We start from the raw sequence: 21,867 nt of genomic DNA, 5'->3' as shown, positions 1-21,867 counted from the left end.
ATATTAATAAAGGCTTTGGTTTTTAGGCTTTGCTTCTGCATTATAAAGTATTTTTGCATAACATAATAATGAATCATTGAATTTATGATTTTCTACAACAAAATAAAGCAATTTATTGCACATTAAGAAACATAACTTTTAATGATTTGCATTCCACATTTCATTTTTAAAATATGAATTAAAAAAATAATCTTTTTAAACGCTAGAGGGCGCTCATCAGATTTAATTGTGGTAACCAAAGAGATACAATATTGTAGTTTAGAAACTCAACTCCTGTTTTCAGTGCTTAGCTGTTTTATTTAAAATGCCATATTGTGTCACAAGGAATGATTTACAGTTGCAAATTTGCACTTTGTATTACATAAAATTGTATTTACATTAAATCTAAATACCCATGTATCTGTTTAAACAGGCCAACGTGTCATTATTTGAGTCCTTTGAGAGGAAGGATAAATGTGTTAACATAAACAAATAAAACAACACTGCTTACTTGTTAATTCGCTTTATCCAAACCCTATAAGCTATCAGGTAATGCAGGTGAAAAGTATTGGTGACATGTACCAGCTGATAATGTAAAATTTCTTTTAACATGTAATAGATCATCTTATACAGTAAAAGCAAACCAAAAATGATTTGTTGTGCAGTGTTTGTTTAAAGTGAATCTCTTATCATGCACAGTTATTAACTTCTTAGAAGGGAATATTTCATTTTTGTCATACTATATACAGTAACAAACTCCATGCTGTACATCTATGGCTGTTTGTTTTCTTAGGAAACAGCACACACACTGAATGAATCTCTTGTGCTCTGCTAATGGCCCTATTTAAGGTGGATTAAGTTCCTGTGTACACGGCTCATAACTGCTGTATTCTTAATAAAAACACAGACTGTGACACTAACAGACCTCTCTAAACCTCTCACGAAAGAGAAATCCACATTTCATTTCTAAAGAAAAATAAATATCCTTAAACTAAGCCTGTGAGTCCTTCAGCTTCTTAAAATTGTCTACGCTTGTAGCTTAATATGGAGCGATGACACGTGAATCCAGCATAGAGTCCCTGTTTGAACTTATCATACAACTTCATATTAACGGACGACGCAAAACTTTTAAATACTTTGAGCTTGAATCGTTCAACCAAAAATTACATTATGCCTTATGGTCTCTCTGCATGTACTGTACCACCATATTTTTAACTTTAACTGTGAAGATACACATTTGTTATTGAGGCCCAGGTGCATAAGCAACATCTGTGCGTGGAGAATAGAGGATATCCTCTCCATGAAGTCACTTCTCATGCCTGGAAAATGACATGCCTGGTTTTCAAAGGAAATGGAAAGATATTGTATTTTTTATAAATAAATAAATACAGCACTTGGTCATTAGAAGAACATTAAAAAAGCATTCCAACACACAGTCATTGTGGGAAATCTTATGTAAGCACAAAAATGTGCCAAGGGCTTCTTTAAGGCCTCTAGAGATAATGTTTGTCCATATTTTATTGAGTTGAAGTCATTAAAAGACAATAAAATATAAATCTAATACAGACAATGGATAAATTAATGGGTGGATAGATATTTAACATTTAATGTTCAAATTATAAAATGAAATTTAATGTTTAAATAATGTTAATATAATATTTAAAATCATATAGGTTTGTATGGCTAGAGGTAAAACAGTTACAACAGACTGAAAAATTTTAAATTACAGAAAAAAAGTATTTTTTGTATATGGAAAATTTCTGTAATTTATTATACCCATTATTTTACGGTATTTTTCCGGCACTCCAGCTGGTGGAATTTTAACGTGTTTTTTTACGGATTTTTTACAGTGTATAAATAAGAACATTACCAAAACAAATGCTGAAGACGTGCATGACAACACTGATGTGCTCAGTTCTCTGCGTTCCTCAGAATCATTGCAGGGTTATTATTATCTGTTTTTATGCGTGATAGCATTCAGATGAGTGTGATTGTTTGGCTAATGCAATCGAAACACAGGCATTCATGTATAATTACCACAGGAACAGCTGGACAACAGTTATCTATGAGCACTGAACAACATTAACTGTAGACTTCCTCTCAGGGGCCGCCCGATGTGTTTATCCCCACAAATGTGAAATCATCTCTCTTTTTATATAATTTTCCTTTTTTGTAGTACAAATGTAACTTAAAACTGCACAACAGAGACATTGTGTTAAACTTTCTTCACAAAAATGAAACAAATTATTAATGTTATTTTATGGTATATATTTTAAGGAGAATATGTGCAAAGAAATGAAGGTTGGAACATCATATATTGTGTTCTGACTTTCTTCATTCTTAATGACAGTGTTGTTTTTCCATTATGAGAAATGTGACCCTGTCTGTAAAATCCAGGCTAAACTCTCAATCAAAGTTTGGTTTTAATTGATTTTTTACATTGATTTTAATCTTTGATATGATCTTATTCTTATTCAGTATACATTACGTATGATGATTTTATGTAGAAAACAATAAATTACCCAAAATGACTTTAGCTGGGTTTTTACAGGCAGTGTCACATATGGGTGTATATGAACACATGCACTCTAAAAAAGCTGGCTTATTTCCTTTTATCAACCCATGGTTGAGTCATCTTTGCCTTTTGTTAGCTCTGATCTATAGAACAGCTTTCCCTTTTTCCCAGTGAAGTTTATCCACAGAGGGAAGATATTTGCTCTGCAAAAGATACAAAAGTCACTGCACATATACCGCAGAGTATTGGCTATCTCCTGATGACAGCTTCTCAGATACTATAAGCATTCAAATCTTCTCTAACAAGCATCCTGAGACTGTATGGCTCCAGCTGAAATGACAATGAGAAAGGAAATTAAGATTGATTATCGCTCGTCTCTCATTAGCTTCCTGTGATGAAATGCATCTGTCATAGCCAATAATGAGGGGAAAATGTACAGTTATATTCTGGGAACAATCTTTAAGCGCTATGGGTTAAATAATTTTATTCTGGACTCTGTGATGTTTCTTATTCCACTACAGCTGAAAGAAATATAATAGAAATGTAATTTGTAAACGTTTAGAGTTGTGTACAATTAATATACTGCACTGTAACTAAATGCGTTTTTTGAAGCTTAATATTGTAAGTAATATTGTTGTAAAATAAAATTAAACAATATTATAGTATAATTCATTGTTCCACTTATTAATCTCATATTATGCTTGATATGATTAGCACACAATGACAGATTATGAAAACGAATGAATCTTATTAATTGTATGTGTATATTTCCTGTATATGAGCTCATGTGTGATTGGCTATCTGACACATTGTTTTGGGGAATTGACCCCTTATTCTGCTCAATGTTTGACTCCCGACTGGAGGGCCTCAATGTCATGCAGACATACAAGACCAATAACAAGCCATCACACTGCTCCGAGACTTTTTTGCAAAGTGCAAGCTGTTTATAGGAAACAAACGGTCTGCTTGTAGCTTAATAATTGCTCTCTTGGCCAGCAGAAGACTGACTCTAAGCCGGTCATTGCCTTGACTGTGTCGGTTATCACACTAATTAATTGCAGAGTTCGAGCCAAGTGCAGCAGCCCGCTGAGTGTTCCTATCTAATCTTTATTCCTTTGTATATTTTCCTATGCCTTTAATCAAAGAGCCAGTGAAAAGCAACCAGAGGCCGAGCTCCCAGGAGGATATGGACGACCACAGCAGAAAGCAAAGCAGGACAGATGAGATCGATCAGTCAGAGCCCTGGTCCTCACGCACCGTGCCAAGAAGACACACAGTAGGAGGGCCTCGCACCGCTGGGGATGTGATCGTCATGCAGTCGTACAGCATTGACCATAAGAGAGAGGCTTTTCTTGAACATCTGAAACTGAAGTATCCCAACCATGCCTCTGTCATCATGGGCCACCAGGAAAGATTTAGAGAGCAGGTAAGTTGAGCTTCAAGTGATCTTAATTTCTCTGATGAAGTTTATGCAGTCAGTTATTAATATTGTTGGTACTTTTCAGAAACTGAATTGTTAGTTCTACTAAAAACTAGGTTTCTGGTCATTTAGCAAAGTTTTAGCAGAAACGAGCAGAAAGATTTACAATGATGGACTATAACATTTTAGACACCAATAGATCGCTGATGTTTGTGTACTGGTCGTAGTCAATTAACTACATTACATTAGTCTTTTCATTTTTTTTACTTACATCAAGTCATTAGGGCTTGAGTAGATGCCTCACATAAAATACTTTATTGATAGTTGGGTCCACTGTTGCCAACTTTTTTAGAGGAAGTTGTAAAAGGCGGAATGATTTGTTCCTAAAAGTTGCTAAATGATGCTGTGACGTCACTGCTTGATGATGTCATTATGTAATATCAACGCAAAGCCTGCATAAAATATGTCCTGTTAACTTACCTGTTTCCAAATATGTTGATATTCCTAGTACCTGCATATTTTGTGGCAACGAAGAGGAAACATTAATACATTTATTCTATTCTTGTAAGTTTGTACTCCCATTTAAAGAAAACACCTATCTTTGCACAATCTTTTAGCTTGAAAGATACTATCTGCTATTACTCAGACTCTGCCAACAAATCTAAAGAGTATTTATTTAACTTTTTTATTTTGTTTGGCAAATTTTTTATCCATAAGCAAAAATGTATGGGCTTAATTACTTTTTCACATTTCCTAATTGAGGTTGACTCACTGCTTGCTGCTTGTTTGACTAACAATAAAAAAATGTGTTAGGTTTTTAGATACAATATATTACTATGGACTCCAACCTAACTTAGATAGCTTTCCTTCATTGCTTTTATATTTTTATTGTTATTATTTTTTCCTTGATTGTATGCTACATACCCCTTTATTGTGTTTTTTATTTCTCCTTTTTCCTTTTTTTCTCTGACTTATATCTTTTATTTGATAATGTTCTCCTGAAGGTGATTGTATATTTCATCTAATTGTTTGAATTAATATATATATACAACAACATCTTAATGCACGAGTTTTGTCAAACTGGCATGCCATTTCAGCAAAAACATTATTTAAAATATGTTTATTTGGATTTATTTGAAAAAATGTAAATATATGGTAGGCTATTTGTAAAAGTAATAGAAACCCATGAGCTTTTTGATCAGATATTTTTATATTTTTATTAAATATAACGCTTCATTCTTTTGAAATATCATAGTTTTTGTAGTCTATTTTCTTTTTAACTTGTGAAATTAACAACAATCAACAACAATTAAAGCACTGTATTGGTAGTTAATTTAAATCTACAACAATTATAGATGCTCTTAAGATTTCAGTCACTTTTCAAAAGTTGCTATAAGTAACCAAATAAATGCAAAATGTTGCTTGGTGCTTTTGGGAAAAATGTTGCTTGGGTAGTCTGAAAAGTTGCTAAATCTAGCAACAAAACTGCTAAGTTGGCAACATTGGTTGGGTCCGTGTCCACACATGTTTATGATCTCCCATATTTCATTTTTGCAGCACACTGAGTATCCCTGCTCTGATTTATACATATATCTAACTCTTGACAGATAAATGAGCACTGACATTTTAATTGCTGTGGGTTTCCGCTTGACATTTTCATGGCTTCGATGTTGGTTGGATAGGTTTGAGTTGGACAGTTACACTCTAAAAATGGTTGGGTCAAAATCAAATATTGATAAAACTGATGGTTTAACTTAACCTATAAATTTAATTCATTAGTTTAAACTAATGGTTCACTCTAAATACGCTGTTATTTTGAACCTAGTGTCGAGTAAAAAAGGGGGGAAACCAACTTGATGGGGAATGCTGGATTGTTTTGACCCAAAATGTTAGGTTGCTTTAACTCATTGTTGGGTCAGATCTAAACTTTTGGGTTACTACTATAACTTTAATATATATATATATATAATGAAAAAACTATACCATCATGATATGATTTTGACGTACATGAATTTGGAAGCATATGATGTTTGTAGAGAGGAAATGCAATACCACCCCATCTCCATATGACTGCGCTCAAGTACAGCTGAAAACCAAAGCACTGACACTTTACATGAATTTGCCTTTAAAAATCTTGCAACAACATATATTCATATGTGCAGTGAGTGATTGTTTATTAATTATAGTGTGACATCAAAAAATATAATCTATATGAAGAAGCAAGCATGCGAAAATAAAATGTTAAACTTAAACTTCAAACCTGTAAGCGTACAATACACGCATATTTAATATGTATATTTTTGTATTTCCATTTTTATTTAATTGCGTATTTTTTGTCAAATATACTTTTTGAAGGTACCACCGTTGTTTGATTTAAAGAAAATGTAGTTTTAGCCCTCCCTAATTTCGTCCCCAACCAAACCCCGAATTCCTTCAAATTCAGATTTCGTAAATAAGAAACTAATATACATTTCGCAACCTGTTTAGGTCCACAATTAGGCAGCCTAACAAGTCTTTCAGGTAAGTTCATAAAGGTGCAGTGTCTTTGTGAAGATACCACTGGGTGTGTTCGACTCCATGGGGCGCTGCGCATACTATTCGGGTTATGACAGAGAGTATCGCGAGAGCCGTGCTTTCGATTCGCTCTCGCGGTGTTTATCCCGCGGCTGTCTGCGCAGCGCCTCATGAAGCCGAACAACACACCTGCTGATGTCACGGTTCTCAAGGAGACGCGCACTTTTGCAGCAAACTGAGACGGAGAGAAGTTTGTGAACCTCCGAGGATACTTGCTTGTTTTTGCTATTAAATATTTGGATTATGTCCTGATCCTTGAGTGAAGTGTCACAGTGGACGTTTCGCATCCAGGTACCGTGAATCATCGTAAATGAAAGCTGTTTTTTGTTTCAGCGCATCAGGTGGCGTCTCTTTTTACAGTAGGCTTGTATCAACTCGTTCAGTTAAAATTATTTTAGGCTTTATTTTTGCTGTATGGGTGTTAAATGTTTTGGTAATGCATTAAGTAAGACCAAAAGGTAAATTTTTGGATTGATAAACGATTTTAATAAATTTTTGCATGAACTGAGAGAGGGATTGATGTGTAGTGAATCTGTAAACAGAAAAGCTGTCATACCGGTTCTCTTTTGATTTTATGCAAAACAACTAGGTATAGTAATAAATTATAACTAATTAGCTCAAAATATCTACTCTCCGGGTCCTTTTATTCTTATGTTATCATTTACATATGCTGTCATCATATTCTTTTCTGTAATCTTGATTTTGCATCTTGATTTTGTCAGCCTCCTGGCACTGAATAATACTCACCCCCCTTCAGAGGGAATGTATGTTTCATCTTATTTTTTTTAAATATTCTGTTTTTACAGAAAATTAAAAATAAGATTTATCTAACCCTGACAAAGACCTGGCATCAGACCTGCTCAGATAAAGTCTCTGGTTATATTTCTGCCTGTGATTGGGTGCAGTGAACCGTGCAGCCTGCTCCCCTAATGTGGACACTTATGCTTGAACCTGCAGTATTTAGGCCTCTCTCTATATCTCTGCATTCTGCAGGTGACACATCAATAGCGTCCGAGTGCAAACGTATGTTATGTTGTATGCTTTATGTGTGTTAAGTCTGTTTTTCACAGATTCAACACATGTGGCTGTTTTTGATCGCCAACTTAAAAGTAGTGGACTCAATAAAAATTTAGTATGATGTCTTAGTTCTTGAGTAAGCTTTAGAAATGTATTCTTTGTATATGATATGTTTAATGCACACTTGAATTATGCTTGTCTGGAAGTAACTCTATTCATGCATCATAAATCTGGGCACAGTTTGGTGCAGTGATCAAATGGTGATGATAAAAGGCTATTATTCGCTCCTGCTCCGGTGAACACCTGAGCGATTGTTAGCCGACCCACAATACAACACCTGTGCAAAGATAACGTCTAATTCATATTCATCACTGTCAAGTCTCGGCCTGGACCTTTAGTGTGGGGGGCTTTGGGATGTTTTGGTGAATTGCAGGAGCCATGTTTTCTATCAGTCAACACAGACTTTGAAAAAAGGTTTTGCCTGACATCGCCTACATAATGGGCAAATTCAGGCATTCATTGTCCAAAGTTACAGAATATGCATTCCCGTAAAGTAATGTAAATGTGAATTTGGTGTCAAAGTAGAACCGAGTTAAGTTTAAGATTGCATAACACAAGACGTAAGATCCAAAGTGTTTTGTATGGTAAACGGCGTGACACAATAGGGCATTGTTTGATCAAAACACACTTAAAGCTTGAGCTTATCCAATGTGATTTAAATTCTTTCCATGGGTAATATAAATATAAAGGTGTTTACAGATGTGGCTTGAACCTCTTAAAGGAAATGAGTCGACTGTCTCAGACTCAAAGCGTAAGGTGTAATTGTGTGCTGACCTCATACTTGTGGTGTCACCATAACCACAGACGAAAATGAGGCAGTGCAGTATAGAAGGATTAAGTTCCTTCGGGTCATGCAGGGTGGTAATACGACAGGCGTGCATGTCAGAGCAGGTCAATGTGCGTGCTGCCGTTGTGATGAGGCAAACTCAGAATATGTGGACTTTTGTCGGTTTTTCCAGTTGCTGAGAAGAGAACATTGACTTAACGCTTCAGGACGAGAACGCATCCTCAATGCACTCATCCTATATGTGCTGTCTGTTTAAGCCCTAAGGGTATTATTGGAACAAACATATGCACGGATGCACTACGGTTTGCAAATATAAATAGGCAACAGAAGGGTAATTTCTTTAAAACTGCGTTCCTTGTGCGTTGACTGCTTTTGTCAGGACATAAATCTCTTTTTTTAATGCGCGCTAAATTACAGAACTGAGCTGTAATTGACTTAAAGACGTGTTGACAGTCATATATTTCTGTGTCATGAAACACTAAAGTAGACCGCTGCCTAGCCTTTTTATGTGTGTTGTTGTTGCTCTTTTATTAGCAGATAATTGTTTTCATTTTTGTACCTTTATGCACACAAATTGCAAGCCTCTGTGTGTGAATGCAGAACTATAAAATCATATTTTTCTAGCCACTTTGTGGCATTACAAAATAGCATTTACCGACTTTCCACTTCACTCTCTGACCTTTCTGTTTACTCGTCTTTTTTTAGCAGTAAAGTTTATGACTGTAGGCTACCTCTGCTCATATCTTGACATTCACATTGACACTGTTCAGTAAAATTTAAAACACAAGCTAATTCAATGTGCACCTTTAGGGTTTCGAAAAAGTAGGTTTATTAGACACAATGTCATCTGTGAATTGTTTAATATCAGATCTAGTATTTGTTGATGGCATGTTGATGTCTTCATTGTGTTATCTTGTAGGTCAGGAGTTCTGTGCGCAGTGTGACTCCTCAGTCGGCTGTAGGGGAGTCAGGGGAGCCTCTCTCATTGGCTTGCCTCAGCTCTTTGGAGGCCATGTCGGAGGGAGAAGCTCTCTCCGCCTTCACCCGAGGGAGCCGCTCACGGGCGAGCCTGCCTGTGGTCAAGTCAAACAACCAGACCAAGGATAGGTCATTAGGTACGGTATTGTATCAATGACTTCACAACTTAAAGTGCACCCAAAAATCTAAATTATGTCATCATTTACTCACTGTCATGCTGTTAAAAACCTGTTTAAATTTCTTTAATCTGATGAACACTAAGGAAGATATGAAATCAGAAAAAAACAGAAATAGCTAAAGAAATTAGTTTAGAAAAAATTGGTTAGGTGCTCTTTGGTATGGGTTATGCAAAACGTGTAAAAGGGGAATCCAAGGCACTCGTCATATATCAAGAAATATAAAAAGCCTTTATTTAGACATGGCTATAACATTAAAAACATGAAACTGCTGGTTGCTGCCCAGTTTAATGTTTTTAATGTTGTCTAAATAAAGGCTTTTTATATTTTTTGATATATGAAGAGTGCCTTGGATTCCCCTTTTTCACTAAGGAAGATATTTTGAGGAATGTTTGTAAACAAACCGTTCATGAGCCCCATTCACTTCCATATTATTCTTTTTTCCTATATTCAAAGTGAATGGGGCTCATGATTGGTTTGTTGATTGGGGGGGTTCAATGGTATTTCAAGCATTCTGACTTATTAACACAGTTTTAGAGTTGTTTCCTCATGCTAAACGTATGAAAAGTGTCAAAAAAGCATTTGGGCGTGTTACAGAGTATTTCTGTGTCGAATGCACTTCGCCAGGGTTCGTACAAGTTTCGGAAAGTTTTTTTGATTATGGGTCCAGCTGACGTTTCAGGGGTTTCTATACGTATCACTTCTTTATATGGGCACTTCCCCCGGAAAACCCCGCCCACCCGTCAATCAGCGGGAGACGCTAGAGTTTGTTTAATTTCAAAACTCAACCATGGCACGAAAGATGAAGTGTGTTTTTGGATGTAAGGAGAAGAAAGCCAGCTTTATGAAAACAATGGATATAGTTTATTATCCGGGGTAGCAGCGGAGTTTTGCGTGTGTGTGTTTGATGCGCTGGATTTTCCCAACCGAGTCATGAGATGCATGCCTGAAGTAAGACTTCTGTCTTATGTTGGAAATAGGCGCGTGCATATTATATAAATGACACGAACATGTAGTGAATCATAAGTTATAAGTGTTGTATAGTGTTGCATGACTCGTACTCACTCCACCCGCAGTAGTAACTCCTCCTTCTTCATTTTTTCGTACGTTATCGGAAAGATTCTGTAAAGCTAAACTTTCTTTTATAAATCTGATTAAACTAAAGACTCTTCAGAGATATAAAGGATGTCATACTACTCTATAGGTACTCCAGATTAACATCAGAAATGCAGAAACAGCATGTTTTATGTGAGCTTTAAAATATCTTTCTTTGTGTTCATCAGAACAAAGAAACTTATACAGGTTTGTAACAACATGAGAGTGAGAAAATGATAACAGAACATTCATCTTTGGGTGAACTATTCCTTTAAAGGGGACATATCTGAGTTTTTCCATGTTTAAGTGCTATAATTGGGTCCCCAGTTCTTCTATTAACCTAGAAAATATGAAAAAGAACAACCAATTAACTTAGTTTTGGTAAACCATTCTCTGCAAAAAAAATTGGCTCCCCTTGTGATGTCAGAAGGGAATAATACGCCCCTTAATCGGCACTATTCAACTGCGGCACTGCCATTTAGTGCAGATATCAAGTTATTTGCATTTTAAAGGCCACACCCAAAACAGCACATTATTTGGTCACACCTACTGTACAAAGTGGCAATTTTAACATGATATTTTGAGCTAAAACATCAAATATGTACTCTGGGGACACCAAAGATTTATTTAACATCTTAAAAAAGTCTTGTGAAATGTCCCCTTTAAATATTTCCAGATGCTTTTGTTGTATTACATTATTATAAACATAGATATGTTATTGTAATTGAAAGCATAGATCAGGCTTGCCAAAATTACTCAGAATAGATTAATAGAAAAGCGTGTGAACAAATTCCAAAAAAAATCTGCATTAATCACTTACTATCGTTTGTATTGTTTAACACAATAATTTAATATTATTGATGAAGTCTAATTAATTTGAACCAAATTTTTTTCTCTTAACCTTTTGAATTGGTCTAACAACAGACCCAAGAGAAAATGCAGGTGACACCATTTACCTTTCATTCAATATGTCTATTAAGCCCTAATATATGCATTTAAGGAATATATTTATAGGTTTTGTGGATTTCAATGGTAATGCACCTGCAAATCACAGTAAACAACTTTTGATACTAGTAGTGAACTCTAATTTGGTGTATTTGTAGGTGTACTGTACCTGCAGTATGGAGAGGACACCAAACAGATCCGAATGCCCAATGAGCTGACGAGTGCAGACACTATCAAAGCTCTGTTTGTCAGTGCCTTTCCCCAACAACTGAGTATGAAGACACTGGAGTCACCCAACGTGGCTATATACATCAAGGATGACACCAGAAACATGTACTACGAGTTAACTGATGTCAGGTGGGTGCTTTAGCAGATTAGCAGTCAGTACAATCCATACACAAAGATTTTTTGGCCTGTTATTTGGCAAAGAAAATGTTATTGTATATTAAGGATGTGTGTTACAGTGTTTTGTAATGCAAATCATGCCCACAATGTTGGATTTGATTTAGTTTATAAATGAAAACAATTGCACGTGTGTGTAATTGAAGTTAAACTTGAACTTCAAGAATAGTAGTGGGATATGGGATGCATCCTGCAAAATTTGTATAGCACAGATATTCCCTGTATGTGCAGTTGATACTGTGTGGCTCACCTGTGTTGGTTTTTAAGTGCAGAAAATTGCAGGGAGTGCTTGATTTTGAGTATGCACAGACTGTTGGGTGACGCCCTTGTACACACCCTACTCTGCACATGTCCACGACTCCCTAACTAGTCAGCAAGATCTGTGTGTGTGAATGCGTGTGTAGTGCAGGTTGGACTAGGTTTCTTAACATGCTTTTGGGGGCTTGTGTTGACATGCTTTAACATTTTGTCACTATGAAATGCAAATATGTGATCATGCTGTTTTGGCTTTGGATATATGGATTTGTAATTGTCATGTGCAATGTGTAAACCATCACATTTGGATTTCCTTCCACTTTAATGTCTTAAATAGAATCTCACCACATCAGGGAAAGCCCAAAAGTTGGGATATTTTTGTCTTTAACCAAGCTGACACAGCGTAATATTATTTGTACAGGAACATCACACCACACTCCTGCCTGAAGGTGTATCACAAGGATCCAGCCCAGGCTTTCAATCAAAACACAAGAAGCAATAATGGAGATGTTCGGGTGAGTAAAAGAGCATGACCGCAGTCTTATAAAACTGTTTCACTGTTGTTACTCTTTGTGTTTGTTATTCAAATTATCTCTCGGCAAATACAGTCTGGTTCTTTTCCACACTGTACGCAGCTGGTTGTAAAGATTTTGAACTTAAAGGTTAAGATTTTGCATCTGTTCATCTTAAAGAGTCAAAAGTCAATTCTTGCCGCACCCTTCGATGTTGGACAGGGTCCCACTGACTCGGTTTTTCACCACACCCGACAAAATAACACCACTGTTGCAATTATATTGACTACTGTACTGACTAATTGTACAAAGTGCTCTTCTGCAATTATAATAATAATGGCTGCTCACCTTTAACAAAGGTCTCCTTCTTTAGGTTGGCTGTTTAGGGAACTTTAAAACTTTTTGTTTATTTTGCTAAATGTTACATACATTTTCTACTAATTGACAAGGTGCTAGAATGACACCACTGCTCTGATGATGAATAAACAGGCCAAACAGTGAAAGTTATGTCATGACTCATTACATAACACATGACACCTGGATTTGGTTTTGCAGTGCATTCTGGGATTGTCTTTAACACAAAGGATACAAGAATGACCCTACTATGCCTTTAAATGCTCACAAAATTTTGTAACAAAGCCATGGTGTCACCTCTAACAGGATAAGATTCATAGTTCATAGCTATCTGATTATAAGATTACTCTATTATATCCTTATCTCTAGTTCAGCAGATCAATAGATATTTAGTAGAGCATAATTCAAAGCCAGTGCTGAAATTCCTGCGTTGGGTGTGAGGATAAACATAAACATGGTGCTTTCTAGTAATGGATGCACCTGACCTTGTAGTTCCCTGCTGTAATAAGTCTGCATCACCTTACCACATCCAGCATGCTGTTTACTAGGAGAATTGCATTTATGCATTAACATTTATACATTTGGCGTATGCAAGGTGACTTACAGTGTGTGTTACAAGATATTAAATTTTTTATCCGTATGGGTATCTTTTATATTTTGCAATGCTTATGCAATTTGTTTGTTTGTTCTGCTGCCATAATATCTCAGTGCAGTTATTGCAAATGTGTCTCTTTTGTTTTTGATGGGACAATGACTTGCATGAAGTGTCACACCCGCAGTAGTTTCACTCGCACAGCTGTGAGTCCTAAAAACAATCGCTCTGTCCACATGGGAAACCCTTTCACCCCCCAACCGAATGTGAGATTGGTAGCATGATATGAGCTGGAAAAACAAATGGATGTGTAAAACAGGTCTCCCGAGAGTGTGAGAAAGCAAACATGCACAAACTTGTTTGTTAATGCGATGCACTTGTTTTGTTCATTTTCTGTAGTGTTTGGGCTTGATGATGTGCAGTATAGGCCTTTTGTTTTAGCAAAAAAAAAATCATTTAAATAACTTAAAGATGTGGACACAAGCTTTTATATTTAAAGATGCATGTTTGGCTATTTTTATCCTAGATTATACAATAATGAAACATTTCTGCACCTGTTAAAACATGCCTGACTTTGGGATATCCGGAGAGCTCAGAGGACCTCTAAATGTACTGTATCTTTAATAAACAATGACATACAACTTAATTGATAGAAACTACAGGATATTTGTAGCAACTTGCTTGGTTATGTCATGCATTTGACATTACATTACAAATGATCAGACAATGCATTTAATGTAATTATATTTGTTGGGTTCTCTGTTGAATCTGATCTGAAAACTAGACTTGAGGTTGTAAAGACAGGTTTGGAGAATGTTGTTTCTCTCTGGGCCAATTCAAAGAGTGTTGCTATGCCCTGAATGAGGGATTATTCACATGCACGCACATTTTGTCTGTGAGCTTTTATTGCTGCACGCTTACGCATGACCACTGTACACCGACAGGTCTGGGCAGGGCTATTAAGGATTCAGTCTTTTGTTCAGATCTATGCGCTTTTCTAAACATAAATCATATCAAGACAGAAAATACAATACAATTTTGTTTTTGGTTTCCTGACGTGAAATTTGTTTAGGGAAAGATTTCTTATTTCTCCTGCCAAAAGCACCGTTTAATCCCCTTTTTCATGTTAAATATGTGATGAAAGCATTTTATTCATCCTTTTCATATCTAATGACTTTCTGTGTCAAGTTGTTTTTCTTAAAGGCGGGGTCCATGATCTCTGAAAGCCAATGTTGATATTTGAAATCACGTAAATAAACAGGCACCTGCCCCAATAGAATCTGAACCTTCTTTTGATTGACCCGCCCTGCACATGCAACCCAGGCAACGATGTCGGTTAGTAGACACGCCCCTTACTGCTGATTGGCTACAAGTGTGTTTTGGTAGTCGGCCCGACTTTTTATCCGGTGGTTTTTCAGTGCCAACAGTTGAAAAATGTAAACGCTCAGCTCATCAATGTCAGTTCTTACTCGGCCGTCCAATCACAGTAGAGGAGGGGCGGGGCAAATAAGACAACAATTAACCGGCGCATCGTTCAACGACTGATAAACAAAGCAGAAGTATCATAGAAACCAAAGCACTCGGCTGAAACAAAGCTGGCACGCTCCTATATTCTGTGTCCGCCTGGCGTTTCAGACGCATTTAACCCCTTCAGACCTGATTTTTCAGGTGTTTAATTAGTGTGCCTTATTTTGATTGGTTGATCAGCATTATTATTGGTTTGAACCACAAACCATATGATGTCCATTCCAGTGGACGCAGGGTCTGAAGGGGTTAAAGCTTTAGTGTGCACACCCCTTTACTAGTATGTCCCACAAAATGCTTTTTTTCACCTTTGGTTAGGTAATTCCCTTTGTGTTTTTGGTCTATCCGCAGACGACAAGAGAGAGGCTTTACAGTAGCAGACAGCAGCCTGGAAGTCCCATCAACTCAGTCCAGGGCTCCTTGTCTCCTCCTACACCTCGATCTGTGCCCTCTTCCCCCTCCAGGATTTCATACAGCCATTCTGTTTCCATGCCCGGTGGCGCGACCTTACCCAGGGAACGTATCCCGAGCGTTCCCCCCAGCCGCTCCAACACATCCAGCACTAGTGCCATCCTAGAACGAAGAGACGTTAAACCAGATGAAGATCTGGGCACTAAGAGCATTTCTTTATTCGCTGACCCGTACGCTACGATCGAGGCCAGGCTCAGCATCGCCTCCTCTCAAGGCAGCCATACGGGAGACACCCCAGACGGGGTGCCGTATATCCAGCATCGCTCCTCTATCAAGTCTACTGGCACTTACGCAGATGGCCAGGACCAGCACACCCTCTATAGACAGAGGTCCCTCAAGTACAGCGAGACCAAAACTCCACCGGCTTCACCCCAGCGGGTCAATGAGGTCAGAATGTTTGACATACCCTCACAAGGCATGACAATTGAAAGGGCATCAGCTGTTAGGAGATCTTTACGTAAGGAGAGTAATGGAAACATGGACGTAGTTACCAGGGTGAGAGGCAATATGGCTTCTCCTGTTTTTGCTGACTTTCCGCCTGGTCATGGAGATAGACCGTTTCAGGGAGATCCTCAGAGGTGAGAGTCAATTTGAGGTTTTCATACATTTTCATATTTCCATTCAATTTTAATAAGCTCAGTGTTTTAAGGCACAGACCAGACCATTATGTTGTGCATGTGGAAAACAGATTTGAGGCTTTTTGTGAATTTAATATTATAAAGAAAAAAGTTAACAAACAAATAAAATAATTTTGTGGTGAATGGAGATTAGGGGATTAGTGTAAAGTGCAATATAACTATTTACTGCTTTTTATGGTACCAATATTTAAAAAATGACACAGTTCTGCCCTTAAGAACGGGAAGGCAATAATATCATGCCTGCGTATTGTGTTAATAATACTCCCAGATTCACAGTTCTGTGGCCTGCAAACATTAATTTTTTTTGTGTCTGTGGGGTTGTTTTGCTCTTTAATATTGTTAACCAGTACTGATGTGGTTTGTGTTTTGCAGTGTAAGAATAAAGGCTATGGAGCAGCAGATAGCCAGTCTTACTGGACTTGTTCAACATGCTCTTTATAAGGGTACAAATACAAGTGCCAAAGAGACCACGAGGTAAAACTTTATAAAGCTTTATGATAATAAAATATTACAGAAAGCAATATATTTAATGTTTAGGTAGAATTAGTTGCATGTATTCTGACCAAATTTTTTTTCATCTTTTACTCTAGTGAGAAAACATTGAGGACGGCCTCTCCTGCTCATAACATAAATAGTGGTGGTGAGTAAAAATTCTTAGCAATATGATTTTTAAATAAACATAAATGTTATAGTAGCAATTTTCATGCAATTACTATCTACTACTGTTTATTACTTAAATCTGCGTAATTTCCAGACTATAAGTCGCACCAATCAAAAATGCGTCAGTCAGACGAAATAACATATATAAGTCGCAGAGGACTATACGTGGCATTTATTTATAAAATTATTTCACAAAATCCGCGCCGAAGAACACACATTTAATCTGGAGATGCAAGTTATTCAACTAAACAATAGCACACAGAACAGCAGGCTGAATAGATGTTCGTACGTAATCGTATCAGTTATTTACACGATAAACAACAGCATACAGAACATACCTGGAAGGCTGAATTAACCGAACAAGACACTGAGCATCAAGTTCACGGACTCGTCATTCAACATCACTGAATTCACTGAATTGCATAAATACTGCAGCAGCATATACTGGACTCTCGTGGCTGTAGACAGTAATTGTCGCTCTTGCCTCATAAATGTCAAAATTAATTTATACTGACTTACAAGGCCCTCCTGAGAATAAGACGCAGCACCAGCCAAAATATGAAAAAAAAAAACGCGACTCATAGTCCGGAAAATACGGTAATGGGGTCATATGACATTTCTAAAAATATCATAATTTTGTGTATTTGGTGTAACACAGTTTATTTTCCACATACCGTACACTATTGTTGGTTCTCAATGCCCCGCTTTACTGAAACGCCTTGATTTTTACAAAAATCATAGTTCTGAAAGGCGCAGTGTGCTCTGATTGGCCAGCTATCCAGTGCGTTGTGATTGGCCGAATACCTCAAGTGTGTGACGGAAATGTTGCACCCCTTACCATATTTGGAATATCATCTCTCAAATCAAAGCATCTCCACGTCATGACGGCGGTGGGAACAATTTTACCACGAAAATAAAAGCTACGACTTTCTTTCTTTGCGTATACATTCGGGCGGTGTTATGTAGTAGTTTATCTATTGGTTTCTGAAGATCGTTTTTAAAGCTTAAAGTAGGCGTTGCCTGACATCGCCATCTTGGCCGCGCATCATCGCGCATCACTCATGGAAATCCGAAAATAGGTAAAGAGGCAGAACGTAGGTGAAGCTGAGGTGTCTGGTTCCTGAAACCACGCCCGCATAGCTCGATTCTAGTGATCGCAGTGGCTGTTCACCCCTCACTCAAGTGGCCACGCCCTTAATTATGCAGAACTTTAAAGCTTAATATAATTTAAACGGAGGAGTTACAAAAAAATTCACCCCCTCACAGTTGTCATGAAGGGCAAAATAAGGATTGGAGCGGCTAGTCGATGAATTGCAGTTTAAGTCACTTCTGTATTGGCTTCATCAGAGAGATCGGAAGGTTGTCCCTTGGTAGTGACGTGTTTGAATAAGATGTGTTAGGAAGGCGTGAATGAGCCGTCACTTTTAGAGAGAATATCTCTTTGGGTTTAAGACTTTTATCTTTGCGATTTTACGGATCTTCTATATGCATGGACAGCTTTTAGCACTCAGTAAACAGACAAAGGAAAACATAAAATTGCATCATATGACCCCTTTAACTTTTCTGTTTTACCATCTCTGTTTGAGATATGAAAAGACAAAAGAAATATGAATTGCCGGTTACTATACATACTTATCTTGAGTTGAAGTCAAATTAGTTTCCCGAAAAATCGTACCCGGCAGATCAGATTATAAATTATTAAACATTAAGACTGTGAATAAGGGAAAGTAAAAAAAGTTGAACACATATTGTTTTAATGTATTTAATTATTGAATAACTGTTTTTTGTTTATTTAAAAAAACAAACAAAAAGCATACAGATTTCAGCTTTTATTTAATGTCACTTGCTGTGTTTCATGAAATGTGACCCAGTCTGTGAAAACCGAGCTAAAGTCATTTCTTTGTGATTAACTGTTTTCTACTGTACAAAAAATCATGTAAAGAACATTCTGTGAAATTATCTTTTATATTGACTTCATGATCTCAAAATATATGATATCGAAATCAAAACAAAATTCAACTTTGATGCTCCTATGATTATGATACTTTAGCCTGGATTTCACAGACAGAGTCACATATTTACCTTTAATTAAAACAATGTTGGTATGTTCTTTAGGTGTCTATGCTGTAGCATCATCTAAGGACCCAGCTGTAAACACAGACCCCCTTTTATCACATGCTCAAGCCCCTGTCATAGACTCTGCTGCAAGCCCTCTCCTCTTCACCTTCAAAAGAAACGTCTCTGACCTCAGACTCCAACTCTACCAGCTCAAACAGATGCAGCTACATACACAGTCATATTTCACACATGTATGCAGCAGGTCATATTAACCTTCATTATTAACTACTGTAACCTTTGCTTGCATATGTAGCTACAGAACCAGGATACCATAAGAATGATGCTACGACAGGCAGAGCAGGAGATCTCTGGAAAGCTTTCAGTGGCTACACTGCGCGCTGAGGACCCTGTTCTCAAACAGAAAGTCCAGGTGGAAGAAGAAAGACATAAGTATATGTGCATGGAGGAGAACGTTCTCTTGCAGCTTGGGTAAGAAAACAGAGCGTCATGAATCTTATGTGGCTAGCGTGATACTATATTGAGCAGTGGTGGCGGGTGACTTCTTTTTTCGAGGGCGCTCGATGCAAAGTTCGTCACAAATGTATGTAGCCCGTCATGTGTGTGGTTCGTATTTCAAAATATGTGTTCTGCACATATTTTGTCGAGTTATCTTATGTGCATCACGTGTCTTGTCAAAATAAGTGCCTGCTGCAGATGCGTCTAAAGGGTTTATGATTAAAGGGACGCTCGCGTTTGCCAGATACTCGCATAATCTCATGCGTAATCAGAGTTTACTGTTAAGGGAGTGTCTTGCATGTATTTTGTGAACGTGAGCCACCAAAGGACAAATATGTCAATGTCTGAGACAACCTAGGGGCGAAATGCACTCTGTAGAACAGTTTGTCCATTTAGGGCTACTGTAGAAATATGACGGCAAATTCCATGTAAGGGGACACAGTTTTTGTAGATAAAAAATGTCTCATTCTAAGTTAATTAAAACAACACAGTTAATTATGTAAGGTCTTTATACACCACTGATAAAATAGTTATGTACAGTATATTATATTGCATTTCTGTCAAGAGATCCTTCTAAAAGTCCCACATTGCACATTTAAAGGGGTGGTTCAATGGTATTTCATGCATTCTGACTTATTAACACAGTTGTTTCCTCATGCTAAACGTAGACAAAGTGTCAAAAAAGCATTTGGGTGTTACAAAGTATTTCTGTGCCGAATGCACTTCGCCAGGGTTCGTACAAGTTTCGGAGAGTTTTTTTTCGATTATGGGTCCAGCTGACGTTTCAGGGGTTTCTATACGTATAGTTTCTTTTTATGGGCACATCTAGGGCTGGGCGGTATGACGGTATATTCCGTTACCGGTGAAATGTCAGACGTAACAGATTTTTCTATTCCGTGGAATGCAAATAAGTGGGCGTGGCTAACTCTGCCCTTCCGCATGTTAGACTGAGTGTGACGGAGGAGTTATTTATGTAATAAAGAGTTCTTCTCGCACATAATGCTAATAGTTGTAAAGTTTTCTGAACTTTAAGTAAGCTAATAGAAAACTAGCATTTATATCAGTGACACGTGCGCTGCTGGAGCGATGTAGTTTGACGTGCCATTTGCTTATAGTACAAACATATCTGATCGGAAAGACGAGAAAGAGACGCAAATGTTAAGGTCTAATAGAAAGTAAAGGGTGTCAAGACCTTAAAACAGACTTCATGATCATAACATCATAGCACCTGTCATATTTATAATATCTAGAGCTTCGTCTCTCATATAGGCTATATTGGTATTCATCCTGTCTGTAGGTTTTTGCATATATTTATACCTGTTATTTTACATATTGCCTATTTTTAATGTAATGTATGCATAAATACAAAATACAATGAAGGCATACTAGTGCTTCAATAGTCTACAAAATTAACAAAAATTATCAAGACTTAATCTTTTGTTATCTTCTGGGCATTTTCACTTTAACATTATTAACTTTAAATTGCTCATAATTTAAAACTGCGGTGGGCATTGAGTGAGTTGCAAATTTCTGTAAATTTTTATAATCAAAAAACAATATAAACGGAAAAACATTTATACCGTGAATATACAGTTCCGTGAAATAAAATGACTGATTCCGAGGAATAGATTTTTGGTCATTCCGCCCACCCCTAGGCACATCTCCCGGAAACCCCGCCCACCCGTCAATCAGCAGGAGACGCTAGAACTTGCAAACATCACATTACGCGACACAGCTCTGTTTAATTTCAAAACTCAACAATGGCACGAAAGAAGAAGTGTGTTTTAGGATGTAAGGAGAAGAAAGCCAGCCTTATGAAACGATGGATATAGTTTATTATAGCAGGGGTAGCAGTGGAGTTTTGCGTTTGTGTTTAATGCGCTGGATTTCATTGAAAAGTCCCAACCGGGTCATGAGTTGCATGCAGTAAGTAACACTTCTGTGTTATGTTGGAAATAGGCACGTGCATATTATATAAATGGCACAAACATGTAGTGAATCATAAGTTAAACAATGTTGTATAGTGTTGCATGACTTGTACTCGCTCCTCCCGCGGTAGGAACTCCTTCTTCTTAATTTTTTCGTACTTTATCGGAAAAATTCAGTAAAGCTAATCTTTCTTTTATAAATATGATTAAACTAAAGACTCTTCGGAGATATAAAGGATTTAATACTACTCTATATGTTCTCCAGATTAACATCAGAAACAGCGTGTGTTATGTGAGCTTTAAGTCTCCAGTCAATGCTAAACACAGGCTTTAATAAACAAAAAACAGAAGGGATTCTCAGTACAACATCTTTAGTGTTGTACCGGGTATTGTTCGATTTGAATGTGTAGA

General features: G+C 37.1%; 1 protein-coding gene across 1 annotated transcript in view; it reads left to right on the top strand.

Annotated features, from left to right (window-relative positions):
* The window catches only part of kiaa1217 (KIAA1217 ortholog), a 47,125-nt gene that overhangs the window by 6,441 nt on the left and 18,817 nt on the right, over positions 1 to 21,867 (top strand). The window contains exons 2-10 of the mRNA XM_073875131.1: positions 3,640 to 3,920; positions 9,272 to 9,467; positions 11,705 to 11,903; positions 12,625 to 12,718; positions 15,537 to 16,234; positions 16,667 to 16,768; positions 16,885 to 16,934; positions 19,070 to 19,241; positions 19,331 to 19,501. Of these exons, the coding sequence (XP_073731232.1) occupies positions 3,681 to 3,920; positions 9,272 to 9,467; positions 11,705 to 11,903; positions 12,625 to 12,718; positions 15,537 to 16,234; positions 16,667 to 16,768; positions 16,885 to 16,934; positions 19,070 to 19,241; positions 19,331 to 19,501 (1,922 nt within the window). The 5' untranslated portion in view covers positions 3,640 to 3,680. The remainder of the gene's footprint in view (positions 1 to 3,639; positions 3,921 to 9,271; positions 9,468 to 11,704; positions 11,904 to 12,624; positions 12,719 to 15,536; positions 16,235 to 16,666; positions 16,769 to 16,884; positions 16,935 to 19,069; positions 19,242 to 19,330; positions 19,502 to 21,867) is intronic.

This window comes from Misgurnus anguillicaudatus, chromosome 2 (assembly GCF_027580225.2).
Source record: "Misgurnus anguillicaudatus chromosome 2, ASM2758022v2, whole genome shotgun sequence".
Lineage (NCBI taxonomy): Eukaryota > Metazoa > Chordata > Actinopteri > Cypriniformes > Cobitidae > Misgurnus > Misgurnus anguillicaudatus.
The sequence above is the reverse complement of the archived record's forward strand: the minus strand, read 5'-3'. Positions and strand labels throughout refer to the sequence as shown.